The sequence below is a fragment of the Leptinotarsa decemlineata genome, unplaced genomic scaffold (genome assembly GCF_025532065.1).
Source record: "Leptinotarsa decemlineata unplaced genomic scaffold, Ldec_3_MD MMD2_P_RNA_scaffold_2, whole genome shotgun sequence".
NCBI lineage: Eukaryota > Metazoa > Arthropoda > Insecta > Coleoptera > Chrysomelidae > Leptinotarsa > Leptinotarsa decemlineata.
The window spans coordinates 12204774-12220833 of record NW_027412529.1 but is presented as its reverse complement, the minus strand read 5'-3'; the positions used below and the strand labels follow the sequence as shown (position 1 = coordinate 12220833).

Genomic DNA, 16060 nt, shown 5'->3' with positions numbered 1-16060 from the left:
TAGTTCATTCCCAATGTAGTTCAACAACTGTTTGATATCGAGCTTCGAAGAGTGAATAAACGCCTTGAAGTGAGCCAATTCAGAAAGATTCTGCCAAAAGTCCATAAATCTTCTTGCCATCCAGGTGTTCAATGTGTGTTAGACAAAGCCTAAAGCGATGCCAATGACAGGTTCTGGTCCGATGAAGCTGCTTGCATCACCCTCCTTTCCAAGGAAGGGAGGCAGCAACCTCATTGCCTTGGGGTTGGATTTATCCAATCTCTCCGCACACAATTCAATAGCGTAAATTCCCGCTTGAAATACAGTCGCATAAGTTCCTAGGCAGGTAGATATCTCTGTCCTAGATCTGCGACTAAAAACACCTGCACCAGAACCGAAAGTGTTTTTGATCCATCTGTGAACCAGCTACTATCTGCTCTTAATATTTCCTCCTCCCGTAGGATTCAGTCCTCTCTACTCGGGAATAATACTTTATAAGGCAGTTCGTAGTTGACAGTTGGAGGCATAAAGTCAGAGGTCATGCAGTCCATCTAGACTCTCTCTCCAGAAGAATGTGGTGAGGAGGTAGATCTAGAAGGATCTCCATGGTCACTGACGTTGTGGTACTGATGACATTACTGATAGCCAGACAAGCCTGTCCCTGTGAGCCAGAAAGCTTCGCTTGGGCCGTTTTTTGCAAAGCCTTCGGCCATCAGGCGATTGCACCATAAGTGATCATTGGTCTGACAATCATTTAGTTGGCAACCTAGCAAAGGAATTGTATCAAGTCAGGCTGCTATCCAATATGATACCCAGCATGAAAAGGAACTCAAATAATGAGATTATAAGCAATGCAGTTGTTATGTTTGGTTTTTCACTGAAATGTGAGTTTTCTCAGCATAAGGTATACTTGGCTATTGTCATTTCTAGCTGAGGTTCCCTTCATTTCTTCATCACCACCTGACTGTCTAAATGAGCTTTCTGTTTTCTTCCAATGGTGTATAAAAACATTTATTAAAAAAACATTATCATTTATGAAAGTTGTCTTTGAGAAAAAACCATCGAAACTATCAAAAACCTTCTTTCAAGCCATCACATGAAATTTCAGTTAGTAAACCGTCATGCTAGATAACATTGAGACCTTGAGGCTGCAATGGCTACAGAAAAACTACAATATTGTGGGTTTGAAAAATTCGCTCACCACTTTTGCTGTGTGGTGGCATTTATTATCTATAGGTTGCAGAATGGTATCACATTGAGGAAGCCGTCCAGACAAACGAGCTTTTCTTCCTCTCGAGCTAATTCGCCCAAACCATGTACCCCCTTGATAGATGTGCTGGACTGCCGGAAGATCTTGTACTTCTTCAGAGCGTCTACACATACGAATGCTACTGAAAGCATTCGTGTGTGTTGTAAAAACCGTATCAAGATAAAAAACATAGCTCCATTTTTGTTGGACCCCGTTCGTATACCCACGCGAGTCTTCAGGCCGCAAATGCCTTTTGTTAACGAGGGTACGCGAAGTGATCTACGAGAGAGACGTCCCCACCCAAGCTGTCTTTTTCAAACATTCTGGTCGCTCACAACGATATGATACATATGAAATAGTTAATTTGTCAACTGGGGTGGTAACTACAGAAAACGACTTTGAACAGGTTTTGTAATACTTGTTCGACCTGTACACCCCTCTTTTGCATCTACAATCTCTCGGTATTTTCCCCACAAACGATTGTTTGATTACACTTGCTTCCGTCATAAAGGTCTTAGCATTAGCTCTTTGCGTTTGGCCACCTTCAAGCATTACAACTGCTCGTAACTGCTCTTCACATGTCAAATGTCGTTACTGCATATTGAATAAAACTCACCTGGCTATGGAGAGTGATCGTTATCCAAGACTTTGTTTTGAACAACAAATAAGATCAATGAATACGTCTGATGCAAAATATAATTGGTCACTTCAAGTGAAACAATTTTTCATTGATAGCGGATCTCTGGAAATTTGGAATAAAATGACTGGTCACTCTTTGAATTCAAATAGTAGAAATATAGTAAATCAATATTACAGTTATCTGTACAACAAAGGTGCCTTCACGGCATTTCGCCAACAAATATATTTTCCCTAATTTTTTATACTGAAAGTTCAAAAATTGAGCTAGCGTGACCCGTTTTTAGGTATACCGATCTCTGAACTCTTCCGACGTTCGGTTTATATTTTGTTGCTGACTCTCTGCACTCAATCAGTGCATTTTATGAGGAGCAACAAATTATTATGGCAAGATTTTCACGGAAAATCGAGAGTTGAACAAGCGTGACCTGTTTGTAGCTTTACCAGTCTCCAAACTCTTTCGACTTTCGGTTTCAATTTTGTTGCTGATTCTCTGCACTCAATTAGAGCGTTTTATGAGGAGCAACAGATAATAATTCAAGTTTTATGACAGAAAAAGTTGAGAGTTGAGCTATCGTGGACACTCTCTAATTTGACTTTGTTGAAAAAAAATTTAATTCATTTTTCTTTTTTTTATATACCTTACAGCAACAAATCATCAACAAACTTATCTTCATTTATTTGATCCATGAATTCAAATTTGAGTCTGTTTCATGGAAAGCTAGGACTTTTGTCGATTTTTCACGATCGCTTCAAGCAACAACAAGAAACTAATTAGCAACAAATTCTGTTTTTTTTATTTTTTCATTCCGTTGAATTCACACCGCCAGTTTTTTAAATCTCTGTGGCAGTGTATACCAGCTGTAAGACGAATGGTCAAGCGGTTTAAACCATAATTCGTGGATTTTGGCCGTACTGTCAATTGGGGTGACTTTGTCCTCTGGGGTAGCTTTACCCAGTTTTGAAAAAACAGTTTCGCGCCTCAATAATAAATAGCTGAAAGGTTGATTGTGGCGCAGCAGTCAATGAAACATACCTCCTCAATGACAACGAGATATTCTATAGTTTGTAGATCGTTCCAGATAAGTGCTATCACCAATTAACTGTTTTATTTGTAACGTGTGTTATCCATGAAAATTTAAGCTCTTCAAAATTACACATACATAGCTTCTACGGAAACAAGGTGACTTTTATCACTTACTATTATTAGTAAATGTAATGAAGAATTTATTCCATTTGCAATTTCGTTCCTGCTCCCAAACTGTTGATTGTTATTCTAGTGGGCAATGTCACCCCACGTTTAACACGAAAATTGGGGTCACTTTACCCAACTTTTATTCAAAGTGTTACACTGTAATTTCAGTTTTTTTACTTTCTCGTTCTTCAGATAAAGAAAGCATTGGAATCACTAAAAAATACGACTTATTTTGTACACAAAACTTGAAAAACTTTTATGTCGTTCATAACACTTCTGTCGAGAGACCTGGCAATTGTACTAGTTATTTTCTGTGTGATATCCAGAGTTTACAAACCGAAACTTGGTCGTCGTGTCTATATTAATTATCCACCAGATACCCTGAAAAAGGGAATAGAGGATGTGAATATCAACAAAATGTCTATACGATCTGCTGCAGAGGAGCACAACATTCCAAGAAAGACAAAGGGAAACAAAGTATTGGATAGGTATACTACTAATCTGGTTGGTGGGCAGACCTCCTTGACCCCACAACAGGAATTGGAAATCCTAAACCAAATTTCAGTTTGCGCTGATTGGGAGATGCCTCTCGGAGCTGTTGATGTGAGATTGATAGTTCAAAACTATTTGCAGTACTGTGGTCGCACCGTTCAGAAATCGATAAATGATAAAAATGTATTTCTTCACAGCATTTCACGAGACGACATTGTTCTGAAGCCTACTCCGCTCACTGAAAAGAGACAAGTTTTTTACTCTGAGGACGATTTGGAGAAATATTTTTGCACATAATTCTCGATAGACTTCTTTTTGGCATTTATTCCTAATGACCTGTTCTTTATTTTCATAATTTATGCTATTTGTTCTCATTTTGCAAAACTTTCAGGCATTATTTGTCTTCATTGTTTTTTGTATTTTGAGAATAACATTCGATTTTTTGGGCAATTTTTGTCTTCGCTGTGGCTCTTGTAACACCCTATGGAGGTGGATTTGCCCATATTTTATTCATAGCTTTGTTATAAAAAGAAAACATCTGTTGGGTAAAGTGACCCCACCATATTTTATTTTTATTTTTAATTCAGGAGGGAAAACAATATAAAAATAAAATACCTGCGTACATCACACCTACAAACCACCTTCCAAAGGTACAAATTTTATCTAGGATATCAAAAAATGGGCAATGTGGAAGTTATCAACTTAAATTTCAAATTTGGGCAGTGTCACTGCAATTGACCGGTAGCAACTGCTGAGGTGTGAGACGGAGAGTTGTCTTGGTGAAACAGTATTTTCTTTTTCTACAAATGTGGTCGTTTTTCGCCAGTTCTGCATTCAGCTTGTCAATTAATGATGCTTAGTATGCTTCTGTGATGGTTTTTACTTCTTAAAGGTGATCGATTACAATAACTCCATAACTATCACAAAAAAAAAACAGTAACCATCACTTTCCCAGCCGTGAAAACAATTTTTGTTTTTTTTTGGTATCGGTTCCCCTTTTTGCAGTCCATTGTTTGGGCTTTATTTTCATCCCAGGCGAATATTGGTGCATCCTAGTTTCATCTACAGTGATTAGTCTGCGCCAAAAGATTGTTGGAAATGTTTATTCGAAGACGTTTTTGGTCTAATGTGAGCAAACGCAAGACCCAATACGCGGACAGATTTCTCATGGCTAAATGTTAATTCAATATGTGAGAAACACGTTCTTTCGACATTTTCACAACCTTTGCTATCTCTCTCACTCTCGGCGATTGTGAACTTTGGTGAGCTTTAGCGATGTTTTCGTTGCAGTTGCAGTTTTTGAACGATTTGAACGAATTTCAGTTGTTGTTCTATAGATTTTGACATGTCTATTCTCATCGAATAAAGACCGGTTTATGTCTATTGACATATTTCATGTACAATTCATGTACATGTGACTATAAAACAGCCCACTAGTCTAAAGAGTGATGTTACTAGTTGCAGAAATTGGAACGATATGAATGTTATCAAAATAGATGAACAATTAAAGTATCCATTAAGAACAGAAGATTTGAATTCAACACTCTTCGATATCGACACTGCTCCTTTTCTACTATTTTCAATGGAAAACCATGTCGTACCTTCTTCAACATTCGAATCAACCAGATGCTTCTCCAAATCTTCTCGGTATTCAAGTTATTCAAAATTAATACTGAAATATCAACGTTTGAATTGAGCAAATTAAATTTTTGAGTGTTTATTTGGAGCAATTTTCATTGTTATCACTGTAGCAGAGTCCACAATCTGAAGAGTTCTCTTTTGTTAAGTGCGAGTGGAATTCAATCGAATAGTAGATAATTTGATTCCCTTTGAGAAGGAAAATGACAGCAAAGTTATTTCGAAGTCAGTTTCACTGAATTGGAGTTATTTCAGAATCAGTGTGAAAACGAGATTACTTTGAGATGCGGTTCCATAGACAACTATTCCAAGAGATTTGAACAAAATACGTTGACTTTAAATACAGTTGGAGTTATGAAGTATCTTTAGCAGTATTCATTCTGAAAACAAATGGAAAGTGGGGTCGAATGATATATCATTTGAAAGGGCATAAAATTATCTTTTCAATGATACCTAATTTGTTGTATTTCACTCAAACATGTAGGTATTATGAAGAAAAACAACTACAACCCAGTACTTTGAAATGTATAATTGACTTAGTAGAATCCTACTTCAGCAAGTGCTGAAAATGTGACCCATTTGCTTCCATACGATATTACAGATTTTGTACAAATCTATTCCGCACATTCTGTAGCATATCAGGTGTTATACTTCTGCACTCTGCTGTAATTCGTTGGCGAAGATCTTCTATGGGCTCGGTCTGCGTAGCAAGTGTCCCCAAAGGAAGAAGTCTATAGGCGATAAATCAGGTGACCTGGCAGGCCATTCGATGGGGCCTCTCTTTCCAATCCACCGTCCAGGAAACCGGTCATCTAAAACCTCTCTTACCGGAGCAACATAGTGAGGAGGTGCTCCATCTTGCTGGAAATGAAGCCGATCATCATAATGATTTTGGTCATTTTCAATTATTTCTGTTATGAGAGGATCAATTGTATCTTCAAGCATGTTCAGATAGACCTCACCTGTTGAATTCCCAGGAATGAAAAGTGGCCCTACGAGATGACTACCTAATATGCCACACCAGACATTGATTTTTTGAGGGTACTGGGTATGGACCTCTCGGAATGACTGTGGGTTACTGTCATCCCAGTAATGGCAATTATGCCTATCCACAGCTCCATTCAAAAAATATGTACTCTCATCGGAAAATCACGTGTTGAATGATCATCAATTAGTAGCTGGCTCAGTTGTTCACGAAATTGCAGCCTTCTATCAGGATCATCTTCATTGAGTTCCGGTACTAATTTAATTTTGTACGATTGAATTTTATAGGCTTTCAATATCCGTATTATGGACGAACGGGAGACACCTGAGGCTGCAGCAAGCTGACGGGTACTTTGAGTATGATCCAATTCAACATGTCCCAAAACAGCGACTTCCACTGCTTCATTTCTGATCGGTTTCCGTGGCTGGTGTTTCACATTACAGACAGATCCGGTATCGACAAAACTTTTGGACTAACTTAGCAACGCACGAATCATTCACATTTTTCCCGGGATGACTGTTATTAAAGAGGCGAGCAGTAAGTCTAGCACAACTATTATGTTGATAATAAAGTTTAACAATTTCAACTCGTTCAGGAATGGAATAAACTATTTTTACAGTAAAGTTGAAATAATTTCAAAAGCAACCGAACTGAATCAATCAACGTTTGCCTAAATTATTTTTGTACTCTTATCTGCTGTTGTTGTTTGAACCAAAAAACGCACGAGAGAAATAGAGGAATGTAGTAGTGATAAAAATGCCGTTTTTTCCGCATTTTCATTAACACGAAAAATATCGAGGGAATGTTCTTGGTTATTTTATAACTATTGAAGTAAATACAACAAATTAGGTATCATTGGAAAGAGAATTTTCTGACTTTCCAAGTGATATATAACTCGACCCCACTTTCTATTGAAAATTTTAGGGTTGTCACTTACCCTCGCTAGGCACAGGTAGAAAAATACATTTAAAATGTGTCCCCCTCGAAAGCAAAATTAACCTGTCCGAGCATTTTTGCGTTAAGTTGCAAAAAAAGGAGAAGAGCAAGGTGGACCACTCGATATATTGTTTCATATATATATATATATATATATATATATATATATATATATATATATATATATATATATATATATACATAGATCTTTCGCAATCCCGTTACCTGAAAAGAATTTCCAAAGTGAACTAAAAATAATTGAGCAAAATATATATATATAATCTAGAAAGGTTAATGCAGTCAAGCTGCTGGAAAATAATTCCATGAAAATCAAAAAATAAATAGATAAGTACTCTTTGATCATTCCCATATTGATTTCAATTTAAGAGCCACCGGTATACAGCTGTTTCAGCCTATTGGGCATCGTCAGTACCGGGCAGGCGGTCCTCGATTGAAGACAAAATGGTTTCTTGGTTTTTTCTCATTTTGTCTTCAATCGAGGACCGCCTGCCCGGCACTGACGATGCCCAATAGGCTGAAACAGCTGTATACCGGTGGCTCTTAAATTGAAATCAATATGGGAATGATCAAAGAGTACTTATCTATTTATTTTTTATATATATATATATATATATATATATATATATATATATATATATATATATATTACAATGTAGGTTTTCACGCATGGTAGAATATGATGTGTTGTTCTTCCGGGTGTTCATCCGTTCTGTACTATTCGATAGTCGACGTTTCGCCATCATCTCAGATGGCATTATCAAGACGAGTTACTAAGAACCAGAAGAACCAAGAAGAACCTAACATCAGTTACACCTCTCGAAGCGAAGCAGTAACTCGTCTTGATAATGCCATCTGAGATGATGGCGAAACGTCGACTATCGAATAGTACAGAACGGATGAACACCCGGAAGAACAACACATCATATATATATATATATATATATATATATATATATATATATATATATATATATATATATATATATATATATATATTTATATATATATATATATATATATATATATATATATATATTTATATATATATATATATATATATATATATATATATTTATATTTATATATATATATATATATATATATATATATTATATATATATTATATATATATATATATATATATATATATATATTATATATATATATATTATATATATATATATATATATATATATATATATATATATATATTTACTAATAATGTAAGTTGCATAAAGGATTTGAAGCTTTATAACTTCAATTTAATTATCTGCGAGCGCTTTCGACAGCTGGTCGTGCTGTCATCCTCTAGGCCCTACTCTATCTGAACGTGTCATTCTGTTGTGTGTCTTTTTATACAGTCCGAACGCCTCGATACAGGTACTTCAGGTACTTTAGGTAAACTTGTATTTGGATTACATCAGGTACTATTCTTTGTTTTGGATCTTCTGTATGTTTATTGTTTCTAGGAGTGTGTCTTGATTTGTTTAATATATTAAATGTTAGGTCTTGTTGTGTTTTGATTTGTACTTATTCCTCGATAAGTGATAAGTGACTGTAAAATTTATGGATGTTCAAGTTTTCTCAAATGTCCATGCGGTTTCCCTTATTGACTTGTTTTATGAGTTTTATGTTCTCTGGTGGGGGGAAATTATGTTTGTTTTGTATGGCGTGTGTTGCGAGGTTTGATTTATATACTATTGGGTTTATGTATGCCTTTTTGTGCTCATCGTACCTTTGGATCAGTTATTTCTTGGTTTGGCCAATATAGAATGTGTTGCAGTCCGAGCATTGTATACTGTATATACCGTTTTGGTTTTGTCTTCTTCTTTTTCATACCTGTTTATTTTCTATGTTATTTTCGTGTTTGGCTTGTATGTGATGTTGATGTTCGATGGCTTGAAGATGATTGTTAGTTTTTTTGGTTTGGTGCCCTACGTACGTAAATGCTGTCCATCGTTGTGTTGTTTTGTCTGTTGGGGTGGCTTTATCCTTTTTCTGTATTTTTTGTTCGATTCAGTCATCTTCAACATCAACATACATACACATACAAGCCAAACACGAAAATAACATAAAAAATAAACACCTATGAAAAAGAAGGAGACAAAAACAAAGAAAGACAGAGAAGACAACTGTCGAAACATCTCACACCCCACACCGTAGGGTGAGTGATCATTGGGTCCGAAAATCATGTGCCCTGACAAACGCAGTGAGCCAAGAATAACAGCCTTCTGCATCTGTGCGGCTAATATTTCTGACTTAGTGCGGCAAGCCGGTATGATTTTGAGATTCGAGAGCAGAGAGGACATCATTCCACCAAGTACTCCAATAATCAGAACAACCATCTTGACAGAGTTATCTGGATAGAGTCTTCGGAGTTCGAAGAGAAAATCTCGATATTTTATCCATTTTTCCTCCCCTTTTCTGACGATATTCGTCTCGCCAGGAACTGAAAACTCCACGACAAATATCGTTTTGCTCTGGTGATCGAGAAGGACTACATCAGGCTTATTAGCTTGTATGAGCCTGAGGGTGGGGAGGGTGGGAAACGAATAGTTCCAATAAATTCGACACTTCTCGTTCCTTACAACGGATTCAATATCCCCGGAGCGTAGGGCAACACCGGTGTCCCGTCAATACCGTAAGAGTGCCGTAGATGGTAATATAGCACTCTTAAGGCCGTGTTATGTCGATGGATATAGGCCGAGACCGCATATGCTGGACATGCTGATAGCAAGTGCATTAGAGTCTCAGGCGCCTCGCGGCAGGCCCTGCACCTTGTGTCAGGAACCTCTATACCCACCACGCGACTGCGGTAGAGTAAGGTGTTAAAGACACCATCCTGGCAAGCCATGATGAACCCCTCAGTTTCCGACTTCAGCCCACTCGACCTGAGAAAAGCAAACGTCAGGCGCTTTGATAGGCCAAGGTCTCCAATGTTATTGAAGAAGACCCTATGCAGTGGCTTATCCTTGTGTCTCTGCAGAAGTGAGGTGATCTCTGAGGTTATTATCTGAGCTTTTTGCTGAACGGGTTCCAACTCGGTGACAGAGTTGTGGTCACCTCGTTCAGAGTCGAAAACTATACCGAGTTCATCAGCTGCTCGGGCAGATGCCCTAAGGAGAAATGCTCCAACTCCTGCTCTCTCATGGTCACAGACCATGCAGAGAAGGGGATCCGAACTCCTAACGACTTTACAGGCTGTATCCAGTACCATTCTGTCATGTAGACACTCCAAACTCAAAAGTCCACGGCCTCCCTGTTGTCGGGTGAAGTACAACCGAGGAACGGACGATTTGGGATGCAAACTCCTATAGAGTTTGCATCCCATCATTATTATTATTATTATTAATATTGTCAATTTTTTTTTATTTGAAGTTACTTCACCCACCTTCAGCTGCGATAGGAATATGCCTTTTGAAAATGATAGATTCATCAAAAAGATACAACCCTGGCTGATAAAAGGCATCATTCCCTCTTCTTCAATTGAGGAATGAAGAATCGCCCTGTTTTTTGATCTTATCAGCCAAACTATAGCATTACTTTGCGGGTCATTGGGGCTGGATGTCTTAGCGTTCTACGGTGGGATTTCGTCGCTTCTTCTTCAATATTCTGTCTATTTTTTCATCTTTTGTATATGCTAGTGACACAAAGATGACGTATTGGCAAAAAAACTAATTCAATTTATCATCGCTAGAAACGTCTCTGGATTCGATACATGCGTGAGAATGATGTTATTAATGGTTTTAACATAGACATGACTTGTGAACAAGTCTGGTCGTTAAAATATCTCATTTTGAGTTCTGTATTATTTGCTTTTTCCATGTATTTTTCTCAAGTTTCACTTTATCGTTCTGTAAGGTCGCAAAAATTGTCACTAAGTTTTTCTTTTGAATATTCATACCTCATTATATACAGAATAGTGATGAATGGAAAATAGAAAAAATTATCTGTTCCCCATAAAGTGATAATTTGGGAATTTAACTTTTCAGTATAGGGTATTCTACTAGTCATGTATCAAAAAAATGATGATGATTCAAACAATCTCACCTGATTCTCGATTTCCATAACTTCACTCCTAGTGGTCAATATATTATCCAACAGAACCGAAGTCTGAATTATGAGAGCCATGATAGGAATGAAAGGAAGGATGAGCATCTGCATCAGATGGATCTTTCGACCCCTTCCATCAGCAGGATTGAAGGATTTGGCACAGCAGTAACCTTTTGGAGCTTGGGAAACGTCCTCAGAGCTGACGGATCGCAAAGACGTATCATCACCGTCACAAACATTGTTTGGAGTCTGTTTTGACTTCGAAGAGGACATATCTGGAAATGAAATGTTTTGAAGTCATTATAGCATTTATAGAAATTGAATTCGAATTTTTGAATACAGAAATCAAAATTCTCATGAAAGCATATTCCAGATCCTCTAAAGTACAGATGAACACAATTTCATAGGTGTCAATTGACAGAAATGAAAACAAAACAATCATTCTTGCAAAAAGGAACAATACTGAAGGCAACGTTCAATTTTTAGCACATACTATTGATCTGAGTCTGATTTGGAAAAACCACATTCATCAATTATCTAGCGGAATATCTATCGATATTCACAATTAAAATACTGAAGTCAGAATACTGATGAATGTTCGATCTGCTCTCACTGCTCACTATGTATGATGATTTATTGTATTGACAACTATTTGAGGAAAAACAATGTGAGTTTTAGCAGGGATACCAAACACTGATGAGAGTTGCGAACAGTGTCATATAAAATCGAAAATAATAAAGTCAGCTATACAATACTATGTATGATCCAATAAACATAAAACCGCATAAGTGTGAAGTAGATGAAGATAGCCACGACTGTTCCACTACGACCACTACGGCTACAACGATTGACAGCTGATAGATGTCAAATTATTTTCTTTTATCACAACTGAAAGTCCAATAGTCAAATCAAGGTGTGCACTCAGAAATTTACAGAGATTCCGTATTCCACCAGAGCCTTATGATGGGCTCTTCTGGAATATTTTATTATAAACATGCCAACAATCTCATCATTTATACACCTATACCATTGGGATAATGGGTTTCTGTATCTGCCATGTATTGCCTGCAGCTAAAGTCTGTGTTATATAGCCATCATTCAGTGAGTTGCCCAAAATTATTCTGAGCCGATTCCTACTATGTTTTCCAGTACTCCACATATTTCTTTCTGGCTAATTTTCTGATCTAGTTCCGAACCTCACAGTTGACTTGAGACATATAGAATAGATAATTCGTATCTAGCATGACTGTCAGCTCTCTATCTGCCTGTGATTTCTCAATATCGATTCATCAAAGTCGCGAATGCAGCTTATCTGTCTTCAAAAATATTGAGGCATCAAATTGATAATCTTGGATCTCTTGGATCTTTTGATGGTGTGGTAGACTCACAGAACAATGAAATTTACAATCTACTTATATGATGAGTCCTCAATATTTATGAAAATGGAATCAATAGAAATGTAAACTATGATAAAAGTTTTCATGTATGAATGAAACTGTTTCATTTTTTACGCTTCGAGTTGATTTTCTGTATAGGAAAAGACTTCTCATATACGTCCAATAAAATGCTATGAAATGATAAGAAAGGATTATATTTGGTCAGAGTGCTCTCCCATATTTATTCAATTAAGGTAGTGCCATATCATAATATGCCTGTATTGTTTTTCATATTCAATACTGAATTAAGCATATTCTGGTTTTTGTTGCACATTGCATCGAAAATGTTTGTTGTCATTTATGAAGCTGCATGTCTACCATTTTATATTTTATCGTTTCAGTTATCGAAAGAGACCTCTTATATATCTTGATTTTGTTGAAAAATAGAAAGAATTGATGATGCTAAGTTACTAGTTTTTTTGTTATTGCACAATAAAAAGTATTTCTTTCAATAAAGATCATAGGTTTCATTGAAATGTTTATCTCAATTGGAGAAACTATTACTTCATGCCAACAGCGCCACGTTCCACAAAAAAATCACACTTTTTTCAACGAAGAAATCAAACTTCTTGGCCTTTCAACGACACCATTCGTTTGATTATATTATTGCGAAGATGGACTATTTTGAATAAAGAAAATATAATATCATCTCAAAATCTACCACTTATTTGAAGAGAAAAATAAACTGTTTCAGATGGATATCAATATCAACTTGATCTGAAAATATATTGTTCATTTGAATTCAAAACTGTATTCTTTCAAATAACTCAATTCGTTTATAACAAAAGTTTTGTGAATCAATATACAAAACTATATTATGATCGACTGAAAATAACACGAATTTTGCATAGAATGAACAGGATTTCTTTCAAAGAAGTATTTCATTCATTTCAGTTTGGAAAAAAACTGTTTTATTCGAACATAGATATTATTGACGAAAATTTGAATTTAGTATTATGAGAAACTTACAATGTAAAACAGTGTTTGCGTACGCGCCAATATGTGTTGGGAAGTAAAGTTGGTGTTGTCATTCTGAGCAAGAAGTGTTTTATGTGTCTGTAGGTAGTGCAATTCATTTCCGATTATTTTGTAGCTGCCATAATGGAACAGATTTTTACAAACCTGGGTCTTACACAGTTGGAAGATATTTTCATGGGTAAGTATTATAATTGGATAAAATTGTGGTGTTCAGGTTACTTGAGAAAAAAACTCCGCTATATCAGTGAGTACTGCGTTATATACCTAGTACCGAAGAGAAAGTGGTAAATTTTGACAGCAACTCCTGATTTTGCACTCATTTTGCGTAAATTATATCAATGCTTCGCAATTTTCCACACATGCATCATTTTCCGAAATGTCTTGGCTTTCTGTAATTACTTCAGAAATGTTTTCTCATGTTATTCATTGGGAAAAAATTGAATATACATTACTCAGCTTGAAATTATCTAATATATTTCCTTTAGGAATGTAAGAAATAGGTAGAAAAATCACCAAACTCACTAGAGGAGAAATCGGAATTTCCAAAAACGTGAAAACAGTGAATATTTTTATTTAAATAGTGGATCACATACCTTCAAATATGTATGTATGATCATGAGTTACATTTTTTTAATGAAACATTTCATATTTTCCACTGATTCTCTAATAATACTCACACAACACTTTAAATTCCTGTAACGGTTCCAAAATGATTATTTCACTTCAAAGGGATTTCAAGTACCCCTTTTGAATTGATTATTTATTTCTGATCAAGGAATGATTAGGCACCTTTTAACTTGATAGAAATCGTGTGTTAAACAATAAAATCACAGACAAGTTTTAAATTTGGAGGGTTGTCGTTCGTATGCAGGCAACAATTGGTTGGTTAACGGAATAAACCCACTCAAACAGTTTTTACCAAAAAAATTATTTTTTTTAATTAAGTGGCAGCTGTTTTCATAGTTTTACCTTTCTAGATATTTGAAATAGTGGCTAACGATGATGTGCTGATTTCTTCTTTCGTTTCAGAATCAAAGTGAAGTTCCGGCAATTGTGGATGAACAAAAGGAGAATGCAGAACTTGATAGACGAAAGTAATTTTTTTATTGCTATTTACCAGAATGAGATCTAGTTTTAAAGACTTTATTTGTGTAAAATTACTAATAAATTGATTCATTTTGTTGCCTGAGTTGTAATGTTGTTCATAATAGGCTTCGATTTTATTTTATTCGTTAATTTGCAATTTGTCAAGAATTTGTCACTTTTTATACAGGGCTTTTCATGGTGAGCGTTAATTAGCCGTTTCTGACAAACTATTCAACGGATCAACCTGAAAATTTCACAGTATGCATAAATCAATATGACCTATACGCCTAAAATATTTCCGACGAAGCGGCGTTGTCGCTTCTACTATAAAGTAGCGGCTTCTTTGATTTTTCAAATGGAACACCCCGTATATAATATATTATTATGATTCTTTATCACTTTGTCAACAAATTCATATACTATTTCTCTATACCTATCTATTACCGTTCAGAAGATATGAATCAATTTCGATATTTTTTTACCAAACATGAACTTTTATAAATGCTGATAATCTTGAACTCTTTTGCACTAAAACGATTAAATTTGAAATGTAGTGGACTGATACTATGAGGATCTTCACTCCGAGTCATATTTTCATTTGCCTCATACAGGGTCTTCAAAAAATGCAGATACTTTGATCTCATGAAAAAATTAGTGGAACTCAATTTTTTCAAATGGAACACTCTGTATATTTCAACATTTTTGAGCTCTGCATCCAATTTTAGATTAACTTTGTTCAGATAATACTATTTCTATTTTGAACCGTTTTCGAGATAAACTGTTTCAAACGGAAACTGACGTGGTTTTCTTGCTCGTTTTTTTGAATTCATCATTTATTTTGGATATTCAACATTTTTTTTATACTTAGTAATATTTCCTTTGATCCAGTTTTTCAACTGTCTCAGTCAATTCGTAATTGGTATGTACCTACCTTAGAAAAAGTTACAATTTGTATACATTGAGGTATTGGTCTCTAACGTACAACAGTACACATTAATATTTTTTAATAGTGTGCTTTGGAAAAATAAATAAACCAATTATTTAACGTCAGACTTTCGTTGGTGGTTTTGACTGATTGTGATAGCTACCAATTATAATAGAATAATGTCAAGATTAGGTTACAGTAATGAAGATTTCTTGAATTTATTAATAATTTATGGTGAGTGCAATAGAATTGCAAGTAGAACATGCCGAGTATTTCATGAAAGATATCCACAACTTCCGAAGCCGAATAATGATGTGATAAATCGACTACTAAAAAACTGTAGGTTGAATGGAACCTTCCGTCCAAAAATCATTAGTAAGAAGACTAAAGTGGATGATGATGATGACAATGGTATAACAGTTTTGGGATACTTTCATGCATTTCCAAATGC

At 35.7% G+C, this 16060-nt stretch overlaps 1 protein-coding gene across 1 annotated transcript in view; it reads right to left on the bottom strand.

Annotated features, from left to right (window-relative positions):
• Positions 1-16060, bottom strand: part of LOC111511790 (uncharacterized) — a 118034-nt gene that overhangs the window by 54724 nt on the left and 47250 nt on the right. Inside the window, exon 2 of the mRNA XM_074183617.1 lies at positions 11182-11459. Coding sequence (XP_074039718.1) covers positions 11182-11457 — 276 coding nt within the window. The 5' untranslated portion in view covers positions 11458-11459. The remainder of the gene's footprint in view (positions 1-11181; positions 11460-16060) is intronic.